Source organism: Harpia harpyja, chromosome 3 (genome assembly GCF_026419915.1).
Source record: "Harpia harpyja isolate bHarHar1 chromosome 3, bHarHar1 primary haplotype, whole genome shotgun sequence".
Classification (NCBI taxonomy): Eukaryota; Metazoa; Chordata; class Aves; order Accipitriformes; family Accipitridae; genus Harpia; species Harpia harpyja.
Window position 1 is genome coordinate 52,429,837 of NC_068942.1, and position 23,391 is coordinate 52,453,227.

The 23,391-nt window shown below is 36.5% G+C and overlaps 1 protein-coding gene across 11 annotated transcripts in view; it reads right to left on the bottom strand.

The window, feature by feature from the left end:
- Positions 1-366: 366 nt before the first annotated feature.
- HECTD1 (HECT domain E3 ubiquitin protein ligase 1) overlaps positions 367-23,391 on the bottom strand; it is a 65,667-nt gene continuing 42,642 nt past the window's right edge. For 6 of the 11 annotated variants that reach the window (XM_052782546.1, XM_052782543.1, XM_052782545.1 and 3 more), the window contains 18 exons: positions 21,849-22,685; positions 18,345-18,566; positions 16,468-16,601; positions 14,385-14,541; positions 13,314-13,536; positions 10,631-10,685; positions 10,206-10,388; positions 9,646-9,856; positions 9,478-9,563; positions 8,196-8,323; positions 6,060-6,261; positions 5,778-5,915; positions 4,915-5,522; positions 3,727-3,805; positions 3,523-3,616; positions 3,076-3,226; positions 1,696-1,840; positions 367-1,333 (listed from right to left, as the gene is read on the bottom strand). In XM_052782546.1, the coding sequence (XP_052638506.1) occupies positions 1,196-1,333; positions 1,696-1,840; positions 3,076-3,226; positions 3,523-3,616; positions 3,727-3,805; positions 4,915-5,522; positions 5,778-5,915; positions 6,060-6,261; positions 8,196-8,323; positions 9,478-9,563; positions 9,646-9,856; positions 10,206-10,388; positions 10,631-10,685; positions 13,314-13,536; positions 14,385-14,541; positions 16,468-16,601; positions 18,345-18,566; positions 21,849-22,685 (3,791 nt within the window). In that variant the 3' untranslated portion in view covers positions 367-1,195. The remainder of the gene's footprint in view (positions 1,334-1,695; positions 1,841-3,075; positions 3,227-3,522; positions 3,617-3,726; positions 3,806-4,914; positions 5,523-5,777; positions 5,916-6,059; positions 6,262-8,195; positions 8,324-9,477; positions 9,564-9,645; positions 9,857-10,205; positions 10,389-10,630; positions 10,686-13,313; positions 13,537-14,384; positions 14,542-16,467; positions 16,602-18,344; positions 18,567-21,848; positions 22,686-23,391) is intronic. The other 5 variants (XM_052782550.1, XM_052782549.1, XM_052782547.1 and 2 more) reach the window with 3 other exon arrangements.

Here is a 23,391-nt window from a genome sequence, read left to right on the forward strand (position 1 = left end):
TTTTACCAATAAATACCTCACCACATGCTGAAACCAAGACAGGCACTCCATCTCAAGTAAAGCTGAATCAGCTACATCATCTGACCCAGTTTTTATTCCAATTTAATGAAGAACTATAACCTCAGGTCACATGGGCCCACTGAAGAGCACCAAAACCTGCCACATGCAGTGTTGCCACTGCCAGACTAGTTCTTAAAAAGTTGCACTGTGTAATTTTGAAAAGATTTGAGCACAGAGATGAATTCATGAGACCAATTACTGCCACATAGCTCTCTTAAACCTTGAAAAAAGTACAGCACATTGTTCAGAACATGTACAGAGATTTAATAACATAAGAAATATTAATGAAGTATTCAAAGGAGACAGTTTTATATGTTGCAAACATTTTAATGATTACTTTTGAGCTTACACATTGGGTGGTTTTTTTAAACTTCAAACTGCAACAAGTTAAATAAATGTTTATAATATACAAAGAAAATACAACCAAAAGTAGAACTTGCTTTAAGTGTGCCTTGCACTAGGAACCAGTGTTTTTTAATAGCTTTATCGTTGAGCTGCACAAACACACTTAAGGGTTTGATCTTTATAGCAGGGCATTTGAGAAATCAAAATATATTCCCACTTGAAAGGAAGAAAAAAAAAAAAAAAAAAAGAAAAAGGTTGTGCATGATTATATGCAAAAACCCACTAAAATACTCCAATAGTGCAGGCACCATTAAAAAAGAAAAAGCTGGAGATGCCCATTAACTCTAACTTTTAAGGAAGCAAGTTTCTGACCATGTAGCTTAAAGCCAGCAAAACAGGGATCAGTGATGGCAACTGTAGTGTACAAGGTATTAAATGACAAACTTTACACAAATACACTGTTAGAAATTTGTATCAGTGAACACTGAAAATCTGATGATCTGTTCTTTGGAACAGTCAAACAGAACCACCTTAATTTCCAGTTGTGCAAGCCCTTGAAGCATCACACAGTGTTCTGTGCCAATTTCTTGCTGGCTGTGTAGTTACAAGGATTTATTTTGTCATTAGCAGCTAACAAACTTATTCCACATGTTCCTAAAGCCTCACAGGTGAAAAAAAAGGCAAGTCTCATCAGAGCACAGCGTGGAGATCATATTTTTTGCACACAAACACAAGAGGCTTCACTAGTATCAAAAAACACTTTCTCATGTCCCATATTGCAGTCAGCAGCTCAGTTGAGATGGAAGCCTTTCTCCATTGTAGCAGCTAGCAGACGCTCTCTCATAATCTCCTCAGAAGAATACTCGGGCAACTTTAGGTAATGCACACATGTATTCACAGATGGATAACTTGCATCTGTAGCATCAACCTGAGGAAAAGAAAGAACATTTTTTACTGCAGTTGTTCACAGCACTCAATACTGAAGTTGAAAGTTGTAAGGTCCTCTAATTCATGGCATTTACTGCATACATAACACCAGTTGTCAAGAAACAGTAGCATCAGGAAAGCTACAGACCAACTTAGAAATCTGTACGTATGTTAATTCTTTTATACTCAAATATGAAGTCAGCGAACAGACCTGAAACAGAGGTTAGTACTGAAAGCTTACCATGGTGTCATAAAATAAAAACTGGGAGAAAAAAAAAAAGTCAGTGTTATTTCTTAATGTAGCAACAATCACATTGAAAAGCTAAAATAGTTGGTTTGAAGGGCAACCTGAAGGAACCATACCTTGCGTACAACAGTGAGCCGGGGATGTAGGTTTGCCAGTCCTCCTGGTGGGAGTGTTGAACAACCAGTGGTGAACTGGAGAAAAGCCTTCCTTTCATCCGAAGACATACCACACAAGACTCTCACAAATCGAAGGAATCCAGGGCTTAAAATAAATTAAAATAATTAGTTATGATAACATAACAAGAGACTGGTTTTTTAATTTCCCTTCACTTGAGACAGTACAATTACGATCTTCAGTCACATCTAAGCAATCATAAGATCCTAGTGCCTGTTCAGTATTGAGTTAAGAATAAAACATCATAAAACCCATAAAAATACTACTTTGATCTCCTTGCTGAGTATTACACAGAAAAATGTAGGTAAATAAGAACTTTCCTCCATACTTATCTTGGAGCATTATTCAGGTACCTTGCATATGAATGGGTAGAGAATTAGACAGAGCTCAAACCTATTCTATGAGAAGATTCCAACTGACTATAATCTTAAGACTTTTCCTGTACCACTTCTGCGGTATAAAGCCACTTCAATTTATATATGATTTAATTTCTATCCTGTTCAAGACCCTTATGCAAAAAAAATTGGAAAAATATAACAGACTACAATAGATCTTCAAGGAATCCTCCAGTTACCACTGCTTTCATCCATACCAGCCCAGGAAATGAGAGGCAGGAGAGGGCATGAAGAAAGCACAGCCTGCTGAAACACTCCCTTGGTATCAGGCAATGTAATCTCAGCTGCATCTTTGGATGCAGGGCAGGGCCAACAGAAGAATCACTCCACACGGCCTCCTAGACTGATTAGGATCCTTCAGCATGCTTATATTAACACAGTTCCAGAAGTAGTTGGTATGTTATTGCTACCAAACATGACAAGCAGCAAAAAACCCCCAAACCCAACAAACCCCAAAACATCGAGACCACCTCCTGATAGCCAATCACCAGTATATGTGTTCCCTGCATAGTACATTTTCTTTTTTAACTACACTTGAAGAGAAAGAACTAAGAAAAAAGGGACAAGTAACAACTATACCCAACCAAACAGAAATTATAACCACCACCGAAGATAAAATTAAAAACTCTAAAATGCTATTTTTAAAAGCCTGTATTAGTTAGCTGCCATTACATTTCCACTACTTGTTCACATTTGAGTATTTTAAATGTTTTTATCCTCTCTCATCACAGAAACACCAAGCACCTTCCAACCTATCCGTTGTAACATACATGGTTATTTCACATAGTTTTAGACAATCACTTGCTCTTCAGTGACCACCAATCCCATCCAATTTGGCACCGTCATCTAATGAACATTCTGGACATTTTGTCACTTAATGTATCTTTTAGCTACTATTTTAAAATCACTCAGAATATAAGTACCTACCTATCTCGTGTATATCCCAGCTTAGGTTCAGTATAATTGATGATATCCTCAGCTGCCCAAGAAGGCGATTGATTTCCACAAAGAATCATCTGAACTTCTTCATGGCTGAAGGAACTCAGCTTCTCCATTGGAAAGACTCTATTGAAGCCATCTTTAATTTACACAAGATACAGTTATAAAGTCAAAAGACTGTTTATAAAATAATGTCAGCATTTCAATTATATTTTAATCAAACCAGAATCAATCAACAGTTTCTTAATTAAGATAAACAGAACCTCTTCAAGATTAAAAGTGGCATAACTAATGCCAATGTGTTATGAAATTAATATCTATTGCATTCCTAATTTTTTTTTGAAAGCCATTCTTTGCCACCACTTTAAACCAGCACACCCTGAACACCAATTAGTCCACCTAACTGTGTATATGTTCTGCCATATGTAAAATTACCTCTGAATGCCTCCATCTGTTTCTGTATACCAGTATGCATGCAGAAGTCAAACATGAGATCTACATATTCCTCTGCATTATCCATTGTTACAGTCTGCAAAGACAATAGATAAATACTTAAGAATTCACTTTGCATTAGAGTTACTGCTGAGACAGTAAAAATGTGACTGCTGCTTAAACTGTAAAGGTAGGTTGTTTCCTTACCTCATCATCACCACCTGGCTTGAGATCCACAGCTGTAAACCCATATACTTTGGACGAAGGGCAAAACTGAAAATTTAGACTTCAAAACACAAAAGATAGTTACTAATTGCAAACAAGTCTGCTACTGTTTTTGCAAATATACCAGATTTATAAACTGCACCCCACACACCCAAAAGCATCTCACTACATTTCAAGCCATTGTTTGTAGATCATTTTGTATATACATGAACAGTGGCACCGCAGTACACAACTACAATCAGTAATGGACTACACAGATAACACATGTTTCAAATCTATGGTATGCACATGCGAGTACTCACCCACTATTTATTTGGCTTTGATAACCATTGAAAATTTCATAAGAGTTTGATATCTTTAAGTTATCAGCTTCAAAAGTACTCAAGCAGTTTCATTCAGCTCACAAACTCAAGAAATCTTTTACATTAATTTCCAGCACTAACAGTTACAGAGCCACTCAACATATTAGGTGTTTAGGCCCTTCAACAGTGCTACTTGCTTTCTCTCTATAACATGCCATGCTAAAGTCTGCAAGGCCATAAGCAATTACTGAACTTTGTCTATGCAATCCTTGTGGCACAACACGATTTTAACAAATAACCCATAATATTAATTGTAGAAAAACTGCTGTTTCAAAAGAAATAATTTAAAACTACAAAAGATGACATCCTGACACCAGTTTACACAGGTATGAGCACTTTTATGCCCTTAACATTTGCTAAAAGTTAGCACATGTTCTGTTCAACGTGGATTCAAACACTGCACTGCGTGTCTATTAACATAATCTGAAATTTCAATCTGTCCTCTTTAAAAGCTCTCAAAAAAACTTGATAAATTTCAAAGTTATCATAGCAAAGAAATTACTGATTCACGCTTGTCTAAAGGTCTTTACAAGTATTTGTGTGTTTCTAGAGAGTTATACAGCATTGCAGTGCAGCCACACTTAAGTTTAAACATTAGGAAACAGAGCAAATGAGAAAAGAAAATCCTCAAACTAAGGAACAAGAATATAGCTACAGATGGCAAACTGGATCTTGCTGCATCTCTAATGATTCCCCCTTGCAACGATATTATTTAAAATGAAGAAATCTTCATTTTTAATTACACATGTTGACATTTGTCTCTAACACAACACTTTGCATATTTATAAATAACTATGAAAACTCTTACCCCAAATCCTCTATGCTAAGTGGAGGTCCTGAACCCGATGGATTCTTCAGCATTAATTCCTGTAGTTTTGTGTTCTTTTCATCTTCTGACAGACTTTTGTTGCTTAAAATTTGACGCCTTTTAATTGCAAGGTCCTTAATTTCTTTTAGAAACCTAGCTCTATGTGGATTTACTAATTCAAAGTCTTCCCATGTTAAAATTCCATTAAACCAGGCAGGAGGTTTTGGTTTTGGTGGATCAAGAATAAATTCTGATTTGGAGTCTTCTTCCAGACTTCCTACTGACAAGGAATCATGCCCTTCTTCTGTAGAAGCCTCCGACTGACTTTCAGTACAGTGCAAGTCTCTGTCACCCCGTGATTCATATATCAACTTACTCATGTTACTTTTAATGTCCCCCATACACATGAGTTTAAAAAAAGGCTTAGAAATGGGTAAATCCACAAGTCTATTGTCCTGAATGCATTTAGCCAAGAAAATTCCAAGGAAATGAAAGAGTTTGGTTATTCTTTCAAGTTCATCACTATCTTGTGGGAATGGTGCTGTGAAGAGTCCACATGATCTCTGTACATAGTAGCCAGGGGGTTTCAATCCACCACCAATATCAACCTGATTTGAGAGACGCACAAGAAGAAGTTGACATTGTTAAAGGTGAATTTAATTATATATCTGTGCTGTTTAACTTCTTGTACTCTACTTCTCTGTTAAAAAGAGAACAGGTAAGAAAGCAAGTTGTAGAACAGACTGGTCATTCTTGACCATGATGAGTGGCTGCTCACCGATCACATGTTCTTCCCATCCCGGGTATCTAGCGCATTTTTCTTTTACACAAGTAATCAGTTTAAAATGCAAATTGAAATATACCTGCCGAGACTCATCATCTGGAAAATCGTCATCACAAAGCCAAGCTCCCAAATCTGTCCTCTGAAATTCTGCTGCCACCAATGCATAAAATTCCAAGGTAGGACCGAGGCCTGTTCCTTCCTCCCCTAAAAACTCAACCTAGAAAAACATAAGGTATGTTAATAATAAAAGAAAATCCTAGTGAAAGGTTCGGTGTTGGTTATGGAACAGGATTTTCAGTATCCCAGCTAGTACATTAGAAATAGCTATCTAACCTCGCTCTGCTAGGCAGATGTGCTTTACCTCTAGAACAGATTTTCTGTCTGCATGAATCTGCATGACATTTTCTGCCCATTCCATCAAGGATTCACCTCGCGGAACTTTCACTCTTTCATGTTTGAGGCGTCCAACTCTGAATTCTCCCGGATCATCACGTCGCACTGTGCTTGTGGTCCTTGTCCGTTCAACAGTGGCTTCTCGTCTGTTCTGCAGCCATACAATTGCTCTGGAGAAAACCAAAAACCAGTTGTTTGAAACTTCAATGTCTACCAGCATAAAAACTGGAAAGTAGCCACTACGAAAAGTTACCTTGTTAAGTACCAATTACCTCCTAATAATATTTTTTTTTAAAGTTATATACCAAAGTATTTCTCAGAAGTATCTGAAATGCCCAGATATGGGTTGCTTCATATTTTGAGTTTAGAAAACTAAATAATTTTTAATTACTATGAAGGGCCAACCATAACTTCTGATGTAATAGATAGCACCAATGAAAACATACAATTCTTGATTTGAATTATTATAGTTTTCAAATTACAGTGGAATGAACAGAAGGCAGCATTTACTGCAGTATTTTTCATCACAGATGCTCAAAATTGTTTGTAGACACTTACTACCATTTCCATTATATACTGCAAGGCAGTTGTACATCATCCCGTTGGTACTAACAAGTTTTATGGCAAGATTTACTTACGCACTTATTAGAGAAACACAGAACGAAGGCGGAAGCACAATCACACACATACAGACCCATATCAGTGAAGGAAGAACACCCAACTCTAATAGCAGTACTCACATGAAGTCAAAGCTTGAAATTCTTTTCTGTATTGTCATCTATGCAGCAATAAACTATCTACAAAGCTACCATCTGTTGGTTGTTTTGCAAGTATGGTCAAGTGTCATGACAGACACAGACGGAGAGTGTACACACCCACGTGCATATACACACAGAGCTTATATAGAGTATATGAGTTTTAAGCTCTTAAAATACTGGAAATAGTTCTTAAGCAAGCTCTTTACTTACCAAGTAAATACAATGCAAATACCATGTTTCCTGAGGGATGTCTTTAAAATACAGTTTTTCTAAAATACTACCTTTTTTCAAGACAAAAACAAAACAAAAAACCAACACACATGGTCCATCTTTCTGGACCATTTTTCCATAGAAGTTCAATTTTTCCATATTAATAAGATTTAAACTGATGTCTTGCAAGACAACACCTTTTCTTCTCTTCCTTTTTCTTTCTTTTTAAATGCCTTATTTTACACTCTTCATGAGGCATTTCTACTGCGTATTAGACAACAGTAATTTTTGCAACTCACTGTCTACACTTTTCTTCCTCTTTGAAAAACAAACAAAAAAAACCAGCCAAGAAAACCCACAAAAACTAATTCTTCCATCTCATTACATAAAAGTAAACTGGCAAAAAGGTTTACACTGTCTACATACTCTCAAGGTAATTGACTGTAGCAGCGATATATTAAGGATTCCTAGGTAAGGAAGCACATTAGAGGGTACCCTTAAGTGTTTTAAGGTCTGGTTTTGTTACAGTTTCATTATGCAGCTAATACTAACTTTCAAAATAGCATCTCTTCTTTAGATTTTGTCTATTTTGTTAAGACTTTAGTGAATTAAAATAAATGAACCAAAACAAACAATCACCAAACCACTGTAGGAAGTATAAAAGATATGTGCTCTGGTGTATGTTTTCAAAAAACATTTAATTCACATTTATTTTCAGAATGTTTTCTGTTTTGTTTCTTACTCCTTTAATGCAGTGAACTGCAACCCAGTCTAATTACTGCCCAATAGGATAACCTAGCTAGAGGTACACATGCAAGTCGTCAGCTAAAGTTGAAAAATGAAATTTCTTCAAAGGAATTTCCTGAAGAATATCAAACAGGAGGTAGGCTACTCATCATAAGCCTCTAAAACAATGAACAAGAATGTTTCAAGTGTCCAAAAGTCTTTCTGAAGTTTTCCATCTTCTTCCCTTTTTTTCTACTATCCCATTTGATTTACATTTGGCAAGCAAAATCTATCTCATTAGGATAAGGTCCTTCTGTGAATTAGCAATTAAAAAACCTATTATATTAAAAAAAAAAAAAGCAGCAGTATTTTTGGTTTTGTTTTTTTTAAATTTTTTTGGTTTTTTTTACCTTGATGCTCCAAATGCTGTGCATGTGAAGTACAACTGTCTTGTTTCAAATGGAATTAAGAAAGGACACTTGCTTGTTAGCTGCTCACACCAGTCTGGCAAAGCTCCACTTGCTAGTGCCAAGGGTTCCTGTAGTTTAATGCAAGGAAAAAAAAAAAAAAAAAATAGCGTTTCTAATATTAGACTCAGGTAGTCCCAAGAAGTTTGTAACTAAGTACACAGACACCCAATACACCGAAGTACGGAGTTTTCACTTGTGTGTGAGCATGTTTCTTCCTACTCAGCAACTGCTTCCCCCCCTCCTTTAAATGCTATGAATGAGAAGTTCACAGAGTTTCTAGGACTCAAGAGTGGACACAGGGTGCTTTGGCACAAAGACGCTAAAAGCTGTAGTAAATCTCTGCGATATGTACTACTCAAAGCACTGTGGGGAGATCTGAGTATACAATTACCTGGAGAGAATTCTTCTGAGCTTTGCCCAAGAGTGATTAGATACTACCTCCTCAATATCAGAAGGCATGAAAGAAACTTGGTGGTAGTAAAGATGATCCCCACTGAAATATTACTATAGTCCCTTCTAAGATACAAGTATAATAAAAAAAGACTGCAGAAATTATTACTACAAAGATATTCAGAGTGCCTGAACAGCCTTTAAAAGAACATGAAAAACTGAAGTTGGTTTTTTTTTTTAAATGAATAATTAGGGCAACTTAACTGTAATAAAAAAAAAAAACCAAACACCAAACTCAAAAAGCACACAAGGGCCAAATAAGTCAAGAATCTTCATATTTAAATCTTTGTTAAAGACAATGTAGTTCTGCTAAAGAGCTACATCTTAAAGTTTTCCTTTTAACACATCTAACTGACCTGGTATCAATAATATGCTTTCTAAATACTATTTTTAAAAGGTTTATCTGGAACGTATAAACAATAAAATGTTTGTGAACCCTAACACAATTAATTGCCCTTTGTTACAATATCATCAGGCAGCAAACACTACGTTGTAACATCAATGTTTGGTGCAGAAAAAAAATTATTCTTCATAACAAAAAGATACAATTCTATTACAACCTTTTTCTTGGTATGTTTTTATTCAGACTAGTCTGTTCTTACAGAAGTTCCTCATCCAAAATATAAGGAAGTAAATTACCATATGAAACAATTCATAAGTCAACATGGCAAAAAAGCTAATAATTTCAAACAGTCAAAGTAAGGAAGAGTATAATAGAGTCTTAAAAACAACATTATGTATACACAGCGTGCATAACACATTAATGTAATACCTCAATCTGTTGCAGAATCTTTGTAGTAATTTTTTTGCTTGTGAATTCATCTGGTGGAAAGTTAAACTGAGGATGCTCATCTCCTTCTGAAAATAATCAAGAGAAAATTTTTCCTTTATTTTGTTTTCAATAAAACATTTAAGAAGCTCTGCTAGATAACTAACTTACCTTCTTGAGAAGTTCGTGCTGTGTAAGGGTCACTGGCAACTATATACAAAATGCGAAGTAACTGCAGAACATCTTCTACTCCACAGGAGTTCTGCCCACTGCCAGCTTTGGCCTGAGGTTGTTCCTTTGCCAAACTAAGGATATCAGAATTTTGAAGAGTAGAAATGGCCCCTTGACTTAATCCTGATTTTGATCCATGTTCACAAAAATCCTGTAAAAAAAGAATTGTTAAGAATGAAAACTGTGTGTGTTACTATCTGCAGGACTGCACATTCCAAGTTAATGATTTGAAAAATCAGAATGGTTACTCAACACTTAGTTAAATTGTGGATGGTTCAAATCATGGTTCATATGCATTTTAACACAAATGCATATTTAACAGAAGACATTAAAGGAAAAAAAAACAAAAAAAGAGAGCAGCAAAAACTAAACTTGATATTGGCATATGAACATTCAACTTTCCTATCCATATCATATCCCTCCTCCACAAGAATCTTTAAAGCTGCAAAACAAAGCACACAGCCATTCATAACAGAAAAAGTTTGGATGCAGACATATACCTTGTATGCAGCTATGAGCTGGGAACAATTTCTGTTTTTCCTAATACTTTTATTAGTGCCGGTTAATTTCCAGTGGCGCAGGAAAGCTGAGTCTGCATTCTTCTGCAGGTAGGTTATCAAGTCATTCTTTGGTAATTCGTCAGTGCCAAGGTACTGCTCCACATGCTCTACTGACCAGCAACCCTACAACAGGAACCACCAAATGTTGGTTCTTCCTGATTGTAAAGTCCTTAATATTTCACATGCATTACATATTGTCTTTTTTAAAGGAGCATGCATTTACAAATATACTCACTCATATCCTTTAAGTAATTGAAAACTGTTAGTTTTTTTAATGTAGCATTTCAAAAACTGCAATAAGATTTGTTTTGCTTTTGTTTAAACAGCCTTAAAAACATACACAAAGGCAGAGAAGTAAGTCTTACCATTTTTCCACTTTCTTTCTCTTTATCAGAATCCTTCATTTCTCTGTACATGATTCTAGATATTAAAACAATGAGTTAATATTTCATACTCATAGCACATCCTCTAAATTCTGAAGTTATACATTGACTTGTTAGACATCAATGACATTTAGATAACATGATGTAAAACAGCAATAGCAGCTGCTCTTTGCCACAGAGAACATCTGGGATACTCTGATGTGGCAAAATTCTTAAACTCATATTTAATTTTCATTATGTCAATATTTATCTTGCAAAGTATTTAATTTATGTTTCCTTAAGTGAGGTTTGAGTAATCAAGCAACCTTCATTGTGCAAACTTCCCAAAACAACCTTAGGTTCTTCACTATACATGCACCAACTCTTTGAAATTTTGAAGTCCCGGGGTAGTTTGCTGTGTATTAACTTAGGAGATAAGCACATCTACAAGCATTTCTCATGCTTTCTAACTAGAAAATAGTTTTGCTACAGCACACAGTTTTTGACACAAGGCAACTCAGAAAACAGGTGCAACACACAAGCACTGCTGAAATCTGAAATACAAAGTTAAATAAACTGCAACTACCTTATTGCAGTTCTTGCTTTCATATAGGTTAGTTTTCTAGTATGACAGAAGTTACATTGGTGTAGTAAATGGAAAATACAGACAATCATGTAGTCTTACAATTGCTGTCTATTACTATAAAGCTAGTAAGGTCAAATTAGGGTACAGAGAATAGTTGAGGTTGGAAGGAACCTAGTCCTATACTGCTACTCAAATGTCACGTTTAAATGGAATTTCCTGTATTTCAATTTGAGCCATTTTCTTCTTGTCCTTTCACCTGTCGCAACAACGAAGAGTCTACGCTCTGTCTTCCCTACTTCCTCCCATCAGGCATTCATACACATTGGTAAGACCCCACAAACCTTTTTTTCCTCCAGGCTAGACAAGTCCCAGATCTCTCAGACTCTCTTTGTATGACAGACTCTTAAGCCCTTTAGTTAGCAGCTAAAGCGAGCTTAGTCTAGCAGCCCTTTGCTAGACTCACTGCAGTGTCCATATCTCTCTTAATACTGAAGTGCCCTGAACTGGACGTAGCACTTCAGACATGTCTCACCAGCACTGAGCAGAGGGGGAAGATCACCTTTCTCAACCTTCCTAATGCAGCCCAGGATGCTGCTGACCTTCTTTGCTGCCAGGGTCCATAGCTGGCTCACATTCAACTTTGTGTCCACCAGGACCCTCAGGGCCTTTCCCACCAAGCTGCTTTCCAGCCAGCTGGCCCCCAGCCTGTACCAGCACACGCAGTTATTTTTCCCCAGCTGCTAGACTTTGCATTTCCCTTTGTGGAACTTCATGAAGTTCCTGTCTCCCCATTTCTCCAGCCTGATGAGGTCTCTCAGAATGGCAGCACAACCATCTGGTGCAACAATGACTCCTCCCAGTTTTGTTTTGTCTGCAAGCTTGCTAAGGGTCTGCTCTGTCCCATCATACAGTTCATTAATATAGATGTTAAACAGTACTGGACCCAGTATCGACCCTTGGGGTACACCAGCTGGCCTCCAGCTGGACTTCATACCAATGATCACAATCATCTGAGCCTGGCAGTTCAGGCAGTTTTCAGACACTATCTAGTCCATACTTTATTAGTTTGTCAACGAGGGAGAAAGTGTTGAAAGCCTTGCTAAAGTTGAGGAAAATAACATCTGCTGCTTTCTCCTCATCCACTGAGCTAGTCATCTTATCATAGAAGGCTACCAGGTTGGTTACGGATGATTTTCTCTTCATAAATCCATGCCACCTACTTCCAATCACCTTCTTGTCCTTCATTGTTTGAAAATGGTTTCCAGGACTATTTCCATCATCTTTCCAGGGATGAAGGAGAGGGTGACCAGTTTGTCGTTCTCTAGATCTTTCTTGCCCTTCTGGGGGATAGGAGGGACACTTGCTTTCCTCCAGTTCTCAGAAATGCATCCAAATCACCGTGACCTTTCAAAGATAATCAAGAGTGGCCAGCTCCTGTGGGTGCATCACATTGGGTCCCATGGACTTGTATGTCCCGTTTCTTTAAGTGCTCCCTAACCTTTTGCCCTTCACATCCTTCACCAGGTTCAACTCCAGATGGGCTTTGGCTTTCCTAACCCCACACCTTCAAGCTGGGACAATGCCTCTATATTCCTCCTGGGTCACTTGACTCTTCTTCTACCTCTTGCATGCTTCCTTTTCACATTTTGAGTTCTGCTGGGAGTTTCTTGTTCATCCATGCAGGTGTCCTACTGCCTCTGCCTGACTTCCCACACATTGGGATGGATTATTCTTGAGTCTGGAGGAAGTTATCCTTGAAAAATCAATCATGTCTCCTGGACCTCTCTTCTCTCTAGGACTATAGCCCCATGGGATTCTTCCAAGCAGATCCCTAAGCAGACCAAATTCTGCTCTCTTGGTCAATTGCTTGACTTCTGAAATACTAACAAGTCACAGTTGAGCATTAGAGATTATGATTTTTTTTGTTTTGTAGTCACAGCACTATCTGTAAAACCAGAAAGAACATCCTGACATAAATGCAAGAAAAACTAATTCTAGCATTGCTTTCTACAGAGGAGAAAAAAAATTAACATTGTTTCACACCCATTTCCTAATTGGTCACAGTGTTCTCTACACAGAATAATAAACTTGTGAGCTTACGTGTATGTTGGCTCCCAAATACGTCTAAGCTTGTCAGATTTCACATTGCCATTACAGGAAAGCTGTAACAATTTCTGTACGTAGTAAAAGATGGTAGATCGAAAGTTTGTTAGGGGCAGTTCTACTTCTCGAGTTGTTCCAAGACCTGAAACTTTCAAGGTAAGTGCTAAACGTGGTGAAGGCATGCACTCAACCTCTTCCAAGAGTTCTGAATGAGGTGTACCTGCATGTGAAAAATCATTTGAGAAGCCATTAATACAAAATATGTAACACATGACAAGTTGGCTTAAATATCAATAAAGTGGCTCAATAAGGAAGTGTGAAGACTTCCTGCACACATGCCAGAGAGATGATACTGAGTTGTAATTATGAGCTATATGTAAGGGCTATAACTGCAGCACTTCTTTACATGAGCAAACCTAACAGGAATTTCTGAAATCCCTGTTGATCCTTACGTCTTGATAACATCCCCTTTAATATTATCACAACACATGCATTCTTCTCTTCATACACAGTATCTTCCTGTTGTATTGACTCCCTTCAATTCATCAAAATCAACAGCTGCTCGTTTCCACATAAGCTAAACCTACATATTCCTTTCTGTAATGAACATTGACTACACCCACACTGCTAAACAAGAATGAACTAAGGAGCAAGACTAGGTGCTGTGCTGCTGGTCATACAGACTGCTCAACTACTGTATTAGCTTTCCCCTCGCCTCTGCTTTGGACTGTTTCAGCAAGCCCTCTCCAATCAAAGCTGTTCTGGGTAGCTCAACACACAGATTATTCCCTGCAGGTGGAACCAGACATAGCAAAAGATTTATCACTAATCCAAGTTAAATTAATGAGTATGCTTATTTTACACAGCACTTAATTTACTCTTTCCCTCAATAATGCTTGGACCTGCAGAGGTAGATAAAACTCTCATTCAAACAGAGAAAAGCTGCACAGCCACAAAAGCATGTTATACTGGTTAATAGTGATAGGATCCCCAGACCCCAATGGGCCCTTAACAGTTAGTCTCCACCCTAAAGCCAGATCAAGTATCACAAATGTCTTGTCAGCATACCCGGTGGAGGGATTTCTAGGTCAGTTGTCTGTTGAACATTAGTACGACCAGGTCTCGGGTCAAAAGCAGGAACCAGAGCAGAAAACTGCCGTTTCAATACATAGTCGTCATCCCACGTTCTTCTACGGCCTCCTTTGGTTTCATACTCCTCTTCTTCCTAAAAAAAAGTAGTTGTTTTTTAGATTCTGCTACAAAGAATCATTTGATCAAAAATTTAAAAGTTAGGGAATACAGCAGTCATGTAAACTAAAATTGACACAAAGATACCAAAGCTGGCACGTAACAGTATTAGTTCCATTTAACCAGTCAAGCAGGAATCAAGAGAATTATCAAAACCACAGAAAAACAGAAATCAACATAAATAGGCTAACCTTACAACAGGTGTATTTATGATATCTGGAAAGAATGAAACTTTCCATGAAGCACCAGAACATAGGGAAATACAAAGTATTGTAGACCAGCAAACTTGGTGTAGATGTTCTGTGTATTCCACAAACTTTGGAATATCAAAGATTCAAATAAATCAATAGTGTCAAATACATTAATTTTTTTTGAAAACAAGTAGTGTTTTTTTGAAAGCGTATACGTATATTGATATGTAATATATACACATTTTATCCAGAGATTAAATCAAATACCAAAATACTGGAACTATTATGGTGGGAAGAAATCTAATTTTCAATGAGCTTTAGCAAGTACTAACTGCTTATGACTTTTCTACAACAAGCTGTTCAACTTGTTTTGAACTGTTGAACTGTTTCTGCTCAACTCCTCATTGAGAAGAATTATATAGTATATCAGAGGGAAAAGGACTGGAACCCAAGAAAGAAGAATTTTCTTTTCCGGATCCAATTCTTGCTGTGTAATCTTAAGCAAAGACTATTTTAGCTATTTCTGCTTCTTCCCATGAACAACACTAGTAAGTCTATTTAATAATTTCTGAAAAGTGATCGACAATCTACAAACTAAGATTATTGTTTGCATTGTAGATCCACTTAAGTAGTGCTGGATTTTCCATTCCTAATTTCATATCTTTGTGCAGAAGGCAAAATAATGAAATACTTAGTAATGTACTTGAATTTCTATTAAAAGTATAATCACAGTAGGTTAAAATGCTAAATGTTTTGGTTCAAGTGACCAGAAGTTTTCATATTAATTACAAGAGGAAGTTTCTATAATTCCATAAAACAATATTTATATTTATGTAATAAACATTAAATTATCATTATTGAAGTCGTATTTTTCCTCTTAGACCTTGCAATATCCATTCTGATCACTTCAATGGTTGTAGAAGGCCAAGCATTATTCATACACCTAAAGAAGAACCAAATGAAAGGCCAGAACTCACAATAATGTAGGCGAGACCCATGTGGACTAACCTGCTGGGTTTTGTCTTGCTCCCCCCCCCCCTTTTTTTTTTTAGGAGAGAGATTTCCTCTGGCATACTTAAATTATTACAGTTTGCTTCACACAGGCCTACAGTTAAAAACATCCCAGAACTGTATAATTACAGAATTCAGCAGCCTACCCACAAAGTTATACCATTTCATCAGCCAGTGAACTAGTGATCCACCATTTCTACTGTCTGTCAACTTGTTCCCAGGCTATTTTTAAGATATTAATTCTGACCTATAAGGTCTCAGGGTGCGCTGGTGTTCAAAAACACTTTTCTCTGGAATAAATGCTGAAGGTGGTACAATCAAATTAGTACAGAAAGGGCATTGCCCTGTTAGCTGTCCTATCTCGTGAGGCCTTGCAATTTTATCACACCCATTTGAATGCAGGAGAAAACAGCTGTCTTAATACACAAAATATATGCAAGAATGAGGAAAAGGGACAATGAACTGTATTCATGAAGTAGTATTCAGTTTGCAGCCCCCAAAAAGCATAACATGATTTTAACGCTGGCATTTCATTTAGAGTCTTAATGGACAGGTACTCCGAACTAGAAGTCTGAAAGCTAAGTACATTTGCTTTAATTAATGAAAAGATTATAGCTAGGACCCCATATTGCCAAAAAAATCTGTGGATTTTTAATACATGTTAGTCAATTAAGATATCATCTATGCTAACTATACTGTACCATAACTTCCTCATATTCTTGATCTTCTTGGTTGTCATCTTCATTTTCATCATCTTCTTCATCTGGTTCAGGTAGATCCTCATCATCATCTAACTCTGCCAACAGAGTACTAGCTCGGCAGCTATCAAGAAAATCTGTAATACGTATAGACATTTACGTACAGAACAAAAGCCAAGAATAACTTTTAAAGCAAAATTATGAAAATTAAAGAACAGGAGCACTGGGAAGAGTAAAAAAACAAATCTCACTTAAACCAGAAAAAGAGAACTAAAACACTACTTATGGCATAACAAGATTAAAAGCTGTGATAAAAGCATACACCTGACAAAAAGTCCAGGGGTCTAGTCAACAGCATAACTAACAAAAGAAGCACTTAACATTTGTATAATTAAGAGTGATCAGCAAGTGATCAGTTTCTCATTTGCTTGTATCAAACATTTTACAATTACTCTTATTTTAAATTACAAAAGATCGCCAAAAAAATGGTACACAAATGTATGCATTTGATTCTATGTCTAATTAATTTTAAAAACAGATTAGTGATGTAATTTCCACTAAGAATGTGTGGCTTAGACCTCAAACTACAATGTAAAGGACATGTGAAATAAACATTTAAGAGTGGTATTTTTAAAGATTCAATTCCTAATTAGTTTCTGTAACAAGAAGCTGAAGACAGATATAAAGTTCAATTTCACCCACCTAGTACTAAGACTTAAAAACCAACCCCCCAAAACCAGAAAAGAAGTTCACAGCAGTCCAAGGTCGACTGTGATGAATCTTTGAACTTCTACATTTTTCTGTACACATATAAACTATCTATACCACCCAAACACCCTTTGAATTGTTGCTAATGCCCCAACCAAAACTTTAAGGTAACTCTATTTGCCTAGTTGTTTATGATATATTTTAAGACTTGTCACCCAATCAAAATATCAAATGAGACTTATTAAAAGAATAAAGGGAGATGGCATATGCAGATATCTTAACTGACCACCTCCATGCAGCTCAATTCCAATATCCATTGAAATTACCAGATATTTTTCAAGCAATTTCAATAGGCAACAAAATAGAACACAATCTTAATCCAGTAAGTTTTAAACAAATCAAGTATCTTTTCTTTCAAGAATGCCTCACAATCCAATAAACTTTACATTAGGAAGTATTTTCCCATATCTAGCCCAGGTTTTTCTTTACTTCATTTCATCAACTTGATTCCTAGATACTATCAAACTAGTTAACTCAATCTCCTTTCACAGTACTCATATCCAGTAAATAACTTCTGTCCTAATGTCTGTTTCTAGCATACAGTACCCACATAACTCTGGATTTTGTTCCTCCAACCACATAATTCCACTCTCCATGTCATTTTCCTTTCTGTGTTCTTTCCAATTTTTTGCAATTACTGTTATGGTATTGAGATACCTGGAACCTCATATACCATTTTAAGTGTATAATGTGCCTAATGGCAGATAGTTTTCAATCACTGAGTAATACAAGGTACCTCAGACTGAGCATGCAGCATGCCTAAACAAAACAGTGAGAAATAATGTTTTGATTTTAATTAGAGGTCATATGCAAACTACATTAGATACTAAACTTCTTTGATTAAGGAAAAGATTAAGTGCCTAAATAAACTATACCATAAATAATAATAATGTGGGATAGAAACTGCTGAAAATAAAGACCTGAAAACATAAGAAAATACTATGTTAACATTATTTTACTTACTGTCTTACAGAACTAGTAACATATGAACAGCTCAACTTTCAAATACTTTTCAGTAAATAAACTACTACATGAGAAAATCATAACAACGGGAGAAAAGGAAAAATCATTAATGGGAAGTCTGCTTATGTTCATTTAAAAATGAAACTTACCATATAAAGAATATTCTGCCTCCTGACCTGTATCGCTCTCACTAGATGTTGATGTTAGGCTAGTAGTTAGAGTATTACTAAGCGACTGACCAACAGATAAAACTGTAGTTGCTGTAGCTACATTGCTGCTGCTAGTAACACTGGATGTAGACATGGTCACTGTTGATGTGGTACCAGTTGTAGTCAGATTAGGAAAACTTTGGGCACCCATAAGAGGAGAAGCTATAGATAAAGATACGGTAAGATAAAATAAATGATTTGATGACTTGAAGAGTACAATTTACATGCATGACTCCTGTGTTGAAAAAAATATTTGGGGTTGAGAAATTATCAGATGTGTTATTATACAATAAAAAAAAACAGACTAAAAGGGGAAGGGTTTCCCAGTGCAAAAGTGCACCCTACAATGCAGATGCCCATTTCTGAGCATATGCCCTTGCATACATTTAAAACAAATAATTTTATCAAATAAATCCCCAAATCCCACTGTAAATCTGAAATTACTTCATTTCATTTTCAACATATGAAAGGTATTCCTGAAATCTGTTACTTCAATACTGCATCCGTCAGCCTAAAATGTAATTTAACCTCTAAAAAGCAATATAATCAAAATTATAGAGGTAAAACAGTTTTACTATATATAAATGAATTGAGAACAGAACATAATAAGACAAATGTGAAATTTGTGATTTTTGCGCATTTTTCTAAAGCTCTTAAAGCAGCTCTGACTTGTTATCTTTCATGTAACTATTAGCACACATGTACGTGATGGGCGACAAGCCTGAGTTGGCAGTACTGTGAAACATGTGACTTAATATCTCACTTATGTGTATGATTTACATAAATAATTTTCAGAATACGCAAACAACCACTAAGAAGTCACCTTACTGCACATCTAAATAAAACACAGTAAATGCATTTTAGTTAACTGAAACAAGACTGAATTCACTGTGAACTCAATGGAAAGAATTTCAAGTAGTATACGTAACTGAGTAGAAGTTATACCTATGTGCAACTACGCATTTACATCCCAATCTTCAAAACATTTTCTCGCATGCTTATCTTCAAACACAGGAGATTTATCACGTTTGCAGGTGCAAATTTGAGGCGTCACTTAAATTTAAACCTTATGTCTTTCAATCTACCTTTTCTAAAATTTATCAAAGGCAAGTTTTGCAGTTTTAAAGTAAACATTTCCATTACTGCATCTTATGTAAACTGAGGCACTGCTTTCTTAAAAAAGTCTAAATTCTGAATTTCAGACTCTTATTTTCATCAAGGTTTGCAAAAGGTTACTACCCTTGAAGCAGGATACAATACAACAGATTCTTTCCCTAAGGGCATTTGATAGCTTTTTGAGAAAAACAAACCTTACTGTTTCTATTTTTATTGTTTGCCAGATACTCCTTTTTTTTTTTTTTTCTCCTCCTTAGGAACGTAAGTAACAGTTTGTAAATAAAAATGTAAAAATGCAAACAAAATACCAGCAAAGGTGACCCAAGCAGGTATAGTGCTTGAAATTATTTCTATGCATAGGGAGGGAGAGAATGAAATTTAAGTTTAGGGTTGTTAATAAGCCTATGCTCATCTCTATGAAAACGCGGAAATTTTCCAGACCAAAGGGTTTTTCTTTGTTGTTTAAGAACTTGAAAATAAGTTGTTCAGTATTCATATCTTCCACCCACTTCTAATTAATAATAGTAAACTCTTTGCTGTTATAATAAACAGAAAAAGGCATTAAGTGTCAGCATTTCATTTGCTCTGAATTCAAGAACAAATTGAAACTGGCTACTATACACACCACTTAACTCCTGGCAAATACAGACATTTTTAAAAGCAACCACTACAGCAAGTCCAGAAAGACTTGCATCACTAATCATGATTTCAGACTTGACTTTTTGGTTGGGTTTTTTTTGGGGGGTGGTGTGGTTTTGGTGGTTTGTTTTGTTTTGTTTTTTTAAACCCAGACAGGCCAAAAAAAAAAAAAAAATTAAAAAAAAAAAAAAACCAAACCAACCACCCAAGCTTTTTACAATGCTCTAAAAGAACTTCAGTGAGATTGCTGAAAGTTAGTCTCTGATCTCTTCTTGGGGCACAAGTTCCCATTTATAGTTTCTATTTTTATAAGATGTATAAAACAAAGTAATTCCTACATGAGGGATAATTTTAAAGTATGAATATATTTCTATATTAAATCCAATTTTTACTTTCCCATATTCTTACTTCCAACTTCAGCACTGTATGAATATCAAACATTCATGAAATCTGTTAAACTTGCTACTGAAGTATCTTACTATGTTTTTCAAAGGTGCTCCCTCTCCCCCAGCACAAAACTACTTCAGAACCAGAGGCACTAACTGTCTGCCTAAAAGGGGACCAATTACTGGAAATCTTCCCTTGAGTATCTTATTTACATTTTTAATGCAGGTTGCAAATGTTTTCCCCCTCCTGGTATCACAATATGGATGTAAGAATACATAGAAAAAGCTCCCCAACAAAAAAGAAAACGCTCACTATTAAAAAATTTTAGAAATGCTAAAAGCAAACACCACATTTTTAAATAAGGAAGCATAGAAGTCCTAGAAAAGCATGAAAGCTTAACAAGAAACTGAGTGCTTCTTTCTGGCTTGGGTAATTTTACCTTTTCTAACTTGCCTACCTCATGAACTGCAGCTCTGGCTAAAATACTATCAGCATCACTGAACAAATCACGTAACAAGGCTGGTTGACTAGAAACTCTGATGGGAGCATGCTGAAAATTCAGAATAGTGAACTCACAACAAGCAGGTTTACAACTTATCTGCTAATACCTTGATCCTACATGTAACGTGAGAACATGCAAATGTTAAAGCATGTACATAATGCCATTTAAATCAGTGTTAACTACAAACTTCCTTACACTTAATATGCCTGAACAGTTCACCGAATCCAAGCCTTAATGACCATCGCATGTTTAGAAAACATACACAGTATTAGAGTACATTAAGTTATTCAGCCTGATAGAATGCAGGAATCTACTAAAATTTCACCATACCACAGTTTACTTTTTTCTTTCTGCTGTGTTCTTAGTTCCTAAGCTCAGAGACTTCATAATATGCACAAACTGCCTTTCCTAAGGAAAATGGAAAAATAACAGAAATAGGCAGATACAAGGTGAATATGCAAAATTACACATATCAAAGCAAGAGTAGCCCACATTAGCTACTGTTGCTAGCCTTCCTGCCGCTTAATCTAAAAATACGTTCTCTCTCTTCCTAAACATGTAATAGACATCAAATTCAAATTATTTTCTATTTGATGGGTACCACAGTGTAATCTGACATCACAGGGCAATGTAACACATTCCAGCTGACATGAATTCTGTGAGCTCTTCATGAGTTCTACAGGCACACGCAAGGTCAAGGCTGCTCTAAGTTCATTTCTCTATCAGGCCAATTCTTTAAGTCTAATGAAAGCCAAAGAAACAACAAAAGCTTCAACTAAAAATAAACATAGCTTACTTACTTGCAGTACTCATGACATTTCTTCCCAAAGTATTAGTATTGTTATCACTGCTACTTCGGCTTAAATTCATGTTGTTCGTGGCATTGGTACGTGCTATGTTTGCCACTCTTCGAACAAAGGACTCCAGGCTGGAAGTTTCTCGAGATGATAAGTTAGGAACGCTTGCACTGGAGCTCATTGGTGCCCCAGCAGCCAACAAAGAACTGACCGAGAGTCTGTTACTTGCTGAAGAGCTTAGAGGTCGTTGGGAAGCTGCTTCTTTATTAGTCAGTTCAGAGACTGAACTCACATCAGGAGAGCTTACACTAACAATTCCCATGGATATAGCACTGGACTCCCCAGGAGTACGTATTGAGTTATCAGGACCTAACTTCCTCTCTGCATTTTCATTTCCCATGTCCGCTGTTAAGGTGCTGGTGCTTGCACTGGAAGATGACCCTACTTCAGTCTGGGGCACACTATCAGCGGAAGACAGAACAACAATTGGTTCATGGACGTCAGTGCCTGAAACTATATTTTGCTCCATTACACTTTCTGATCTCCGCTCCATTTTGGTCGAACCCAAGCTGATGTCGCTGCTACTGGCCACGCTACACACAGAACTGCTGCTTCCTTTTCTACTTGAGGAGCCTGCAGCAGCAGTCGTCTTGTCTGGACAGTTGTTTTTCACCAAGCTGCTCCATGACTGCGTTGTGCCTGAAACAGTGGATGAAACAGGTTTGGGTGATGCCGCTGAATCAGGGTCGTACCCTGGTGCAAGCTTGAGGTCAAACTTTCCTTCTGCGCCCATACGGTAAGAGTTAGAGCCACCAGCATCCCAGGTGACATCAATCCAGCCTGGAAAGGGACAGGAGTTTGTGAGATCCAGCAGAAAGCAGACAGGAGCGTGTCAGACTAGCTCCACAATGTGGGATCAGCTTCTCATAAGGGCTGCACGTCTGAATTAATAAAGTCACTAAATAACCCTTAATGGCAATTAAAAAGGAAGAGTTTAAATCTAAACGATTTGGTATTTTTGACGAACAGCCTCTATCTTCAGGGTCCCAGAATCCAGCCAAAAGTAAAGTTTCCTTCAGGAAGGAACCTGACCTACTAGGATCTCTCAAAATTTTATTATTAGATTCTCTAATAACAGAAAGGTATATTAAAATGTATCATCATAACTTTATTAATATTTGTCAAGAAATTATAATTCTTGCAAGGACATTCTATAATGTTTTTCTTTGTTGGATGCTTGTGGATAAGCATATTTGCCCGACAGAAGACATTTTATGAAATTGATTAGTTTGGGATTTCTTATTCTTGCCCTGTAAAGTGAAAGAATGAATTCACCGATACTCAGCTTTTTAGTTCAATAATTTACACAGACTCAAACATTTCTTATTCACAGGAAAAGTTTTACGGCAGTCAGATAAGGACTACTTCAAGTAAGATTTCAGGGTTGGAAAAAGAATCTGTTTCATAGAATGAAACTTTATACTGGGACCAAAACAACACTGAATAAGAGATGCTACTCTTCAATTCCTTTATTAAATGATTATTT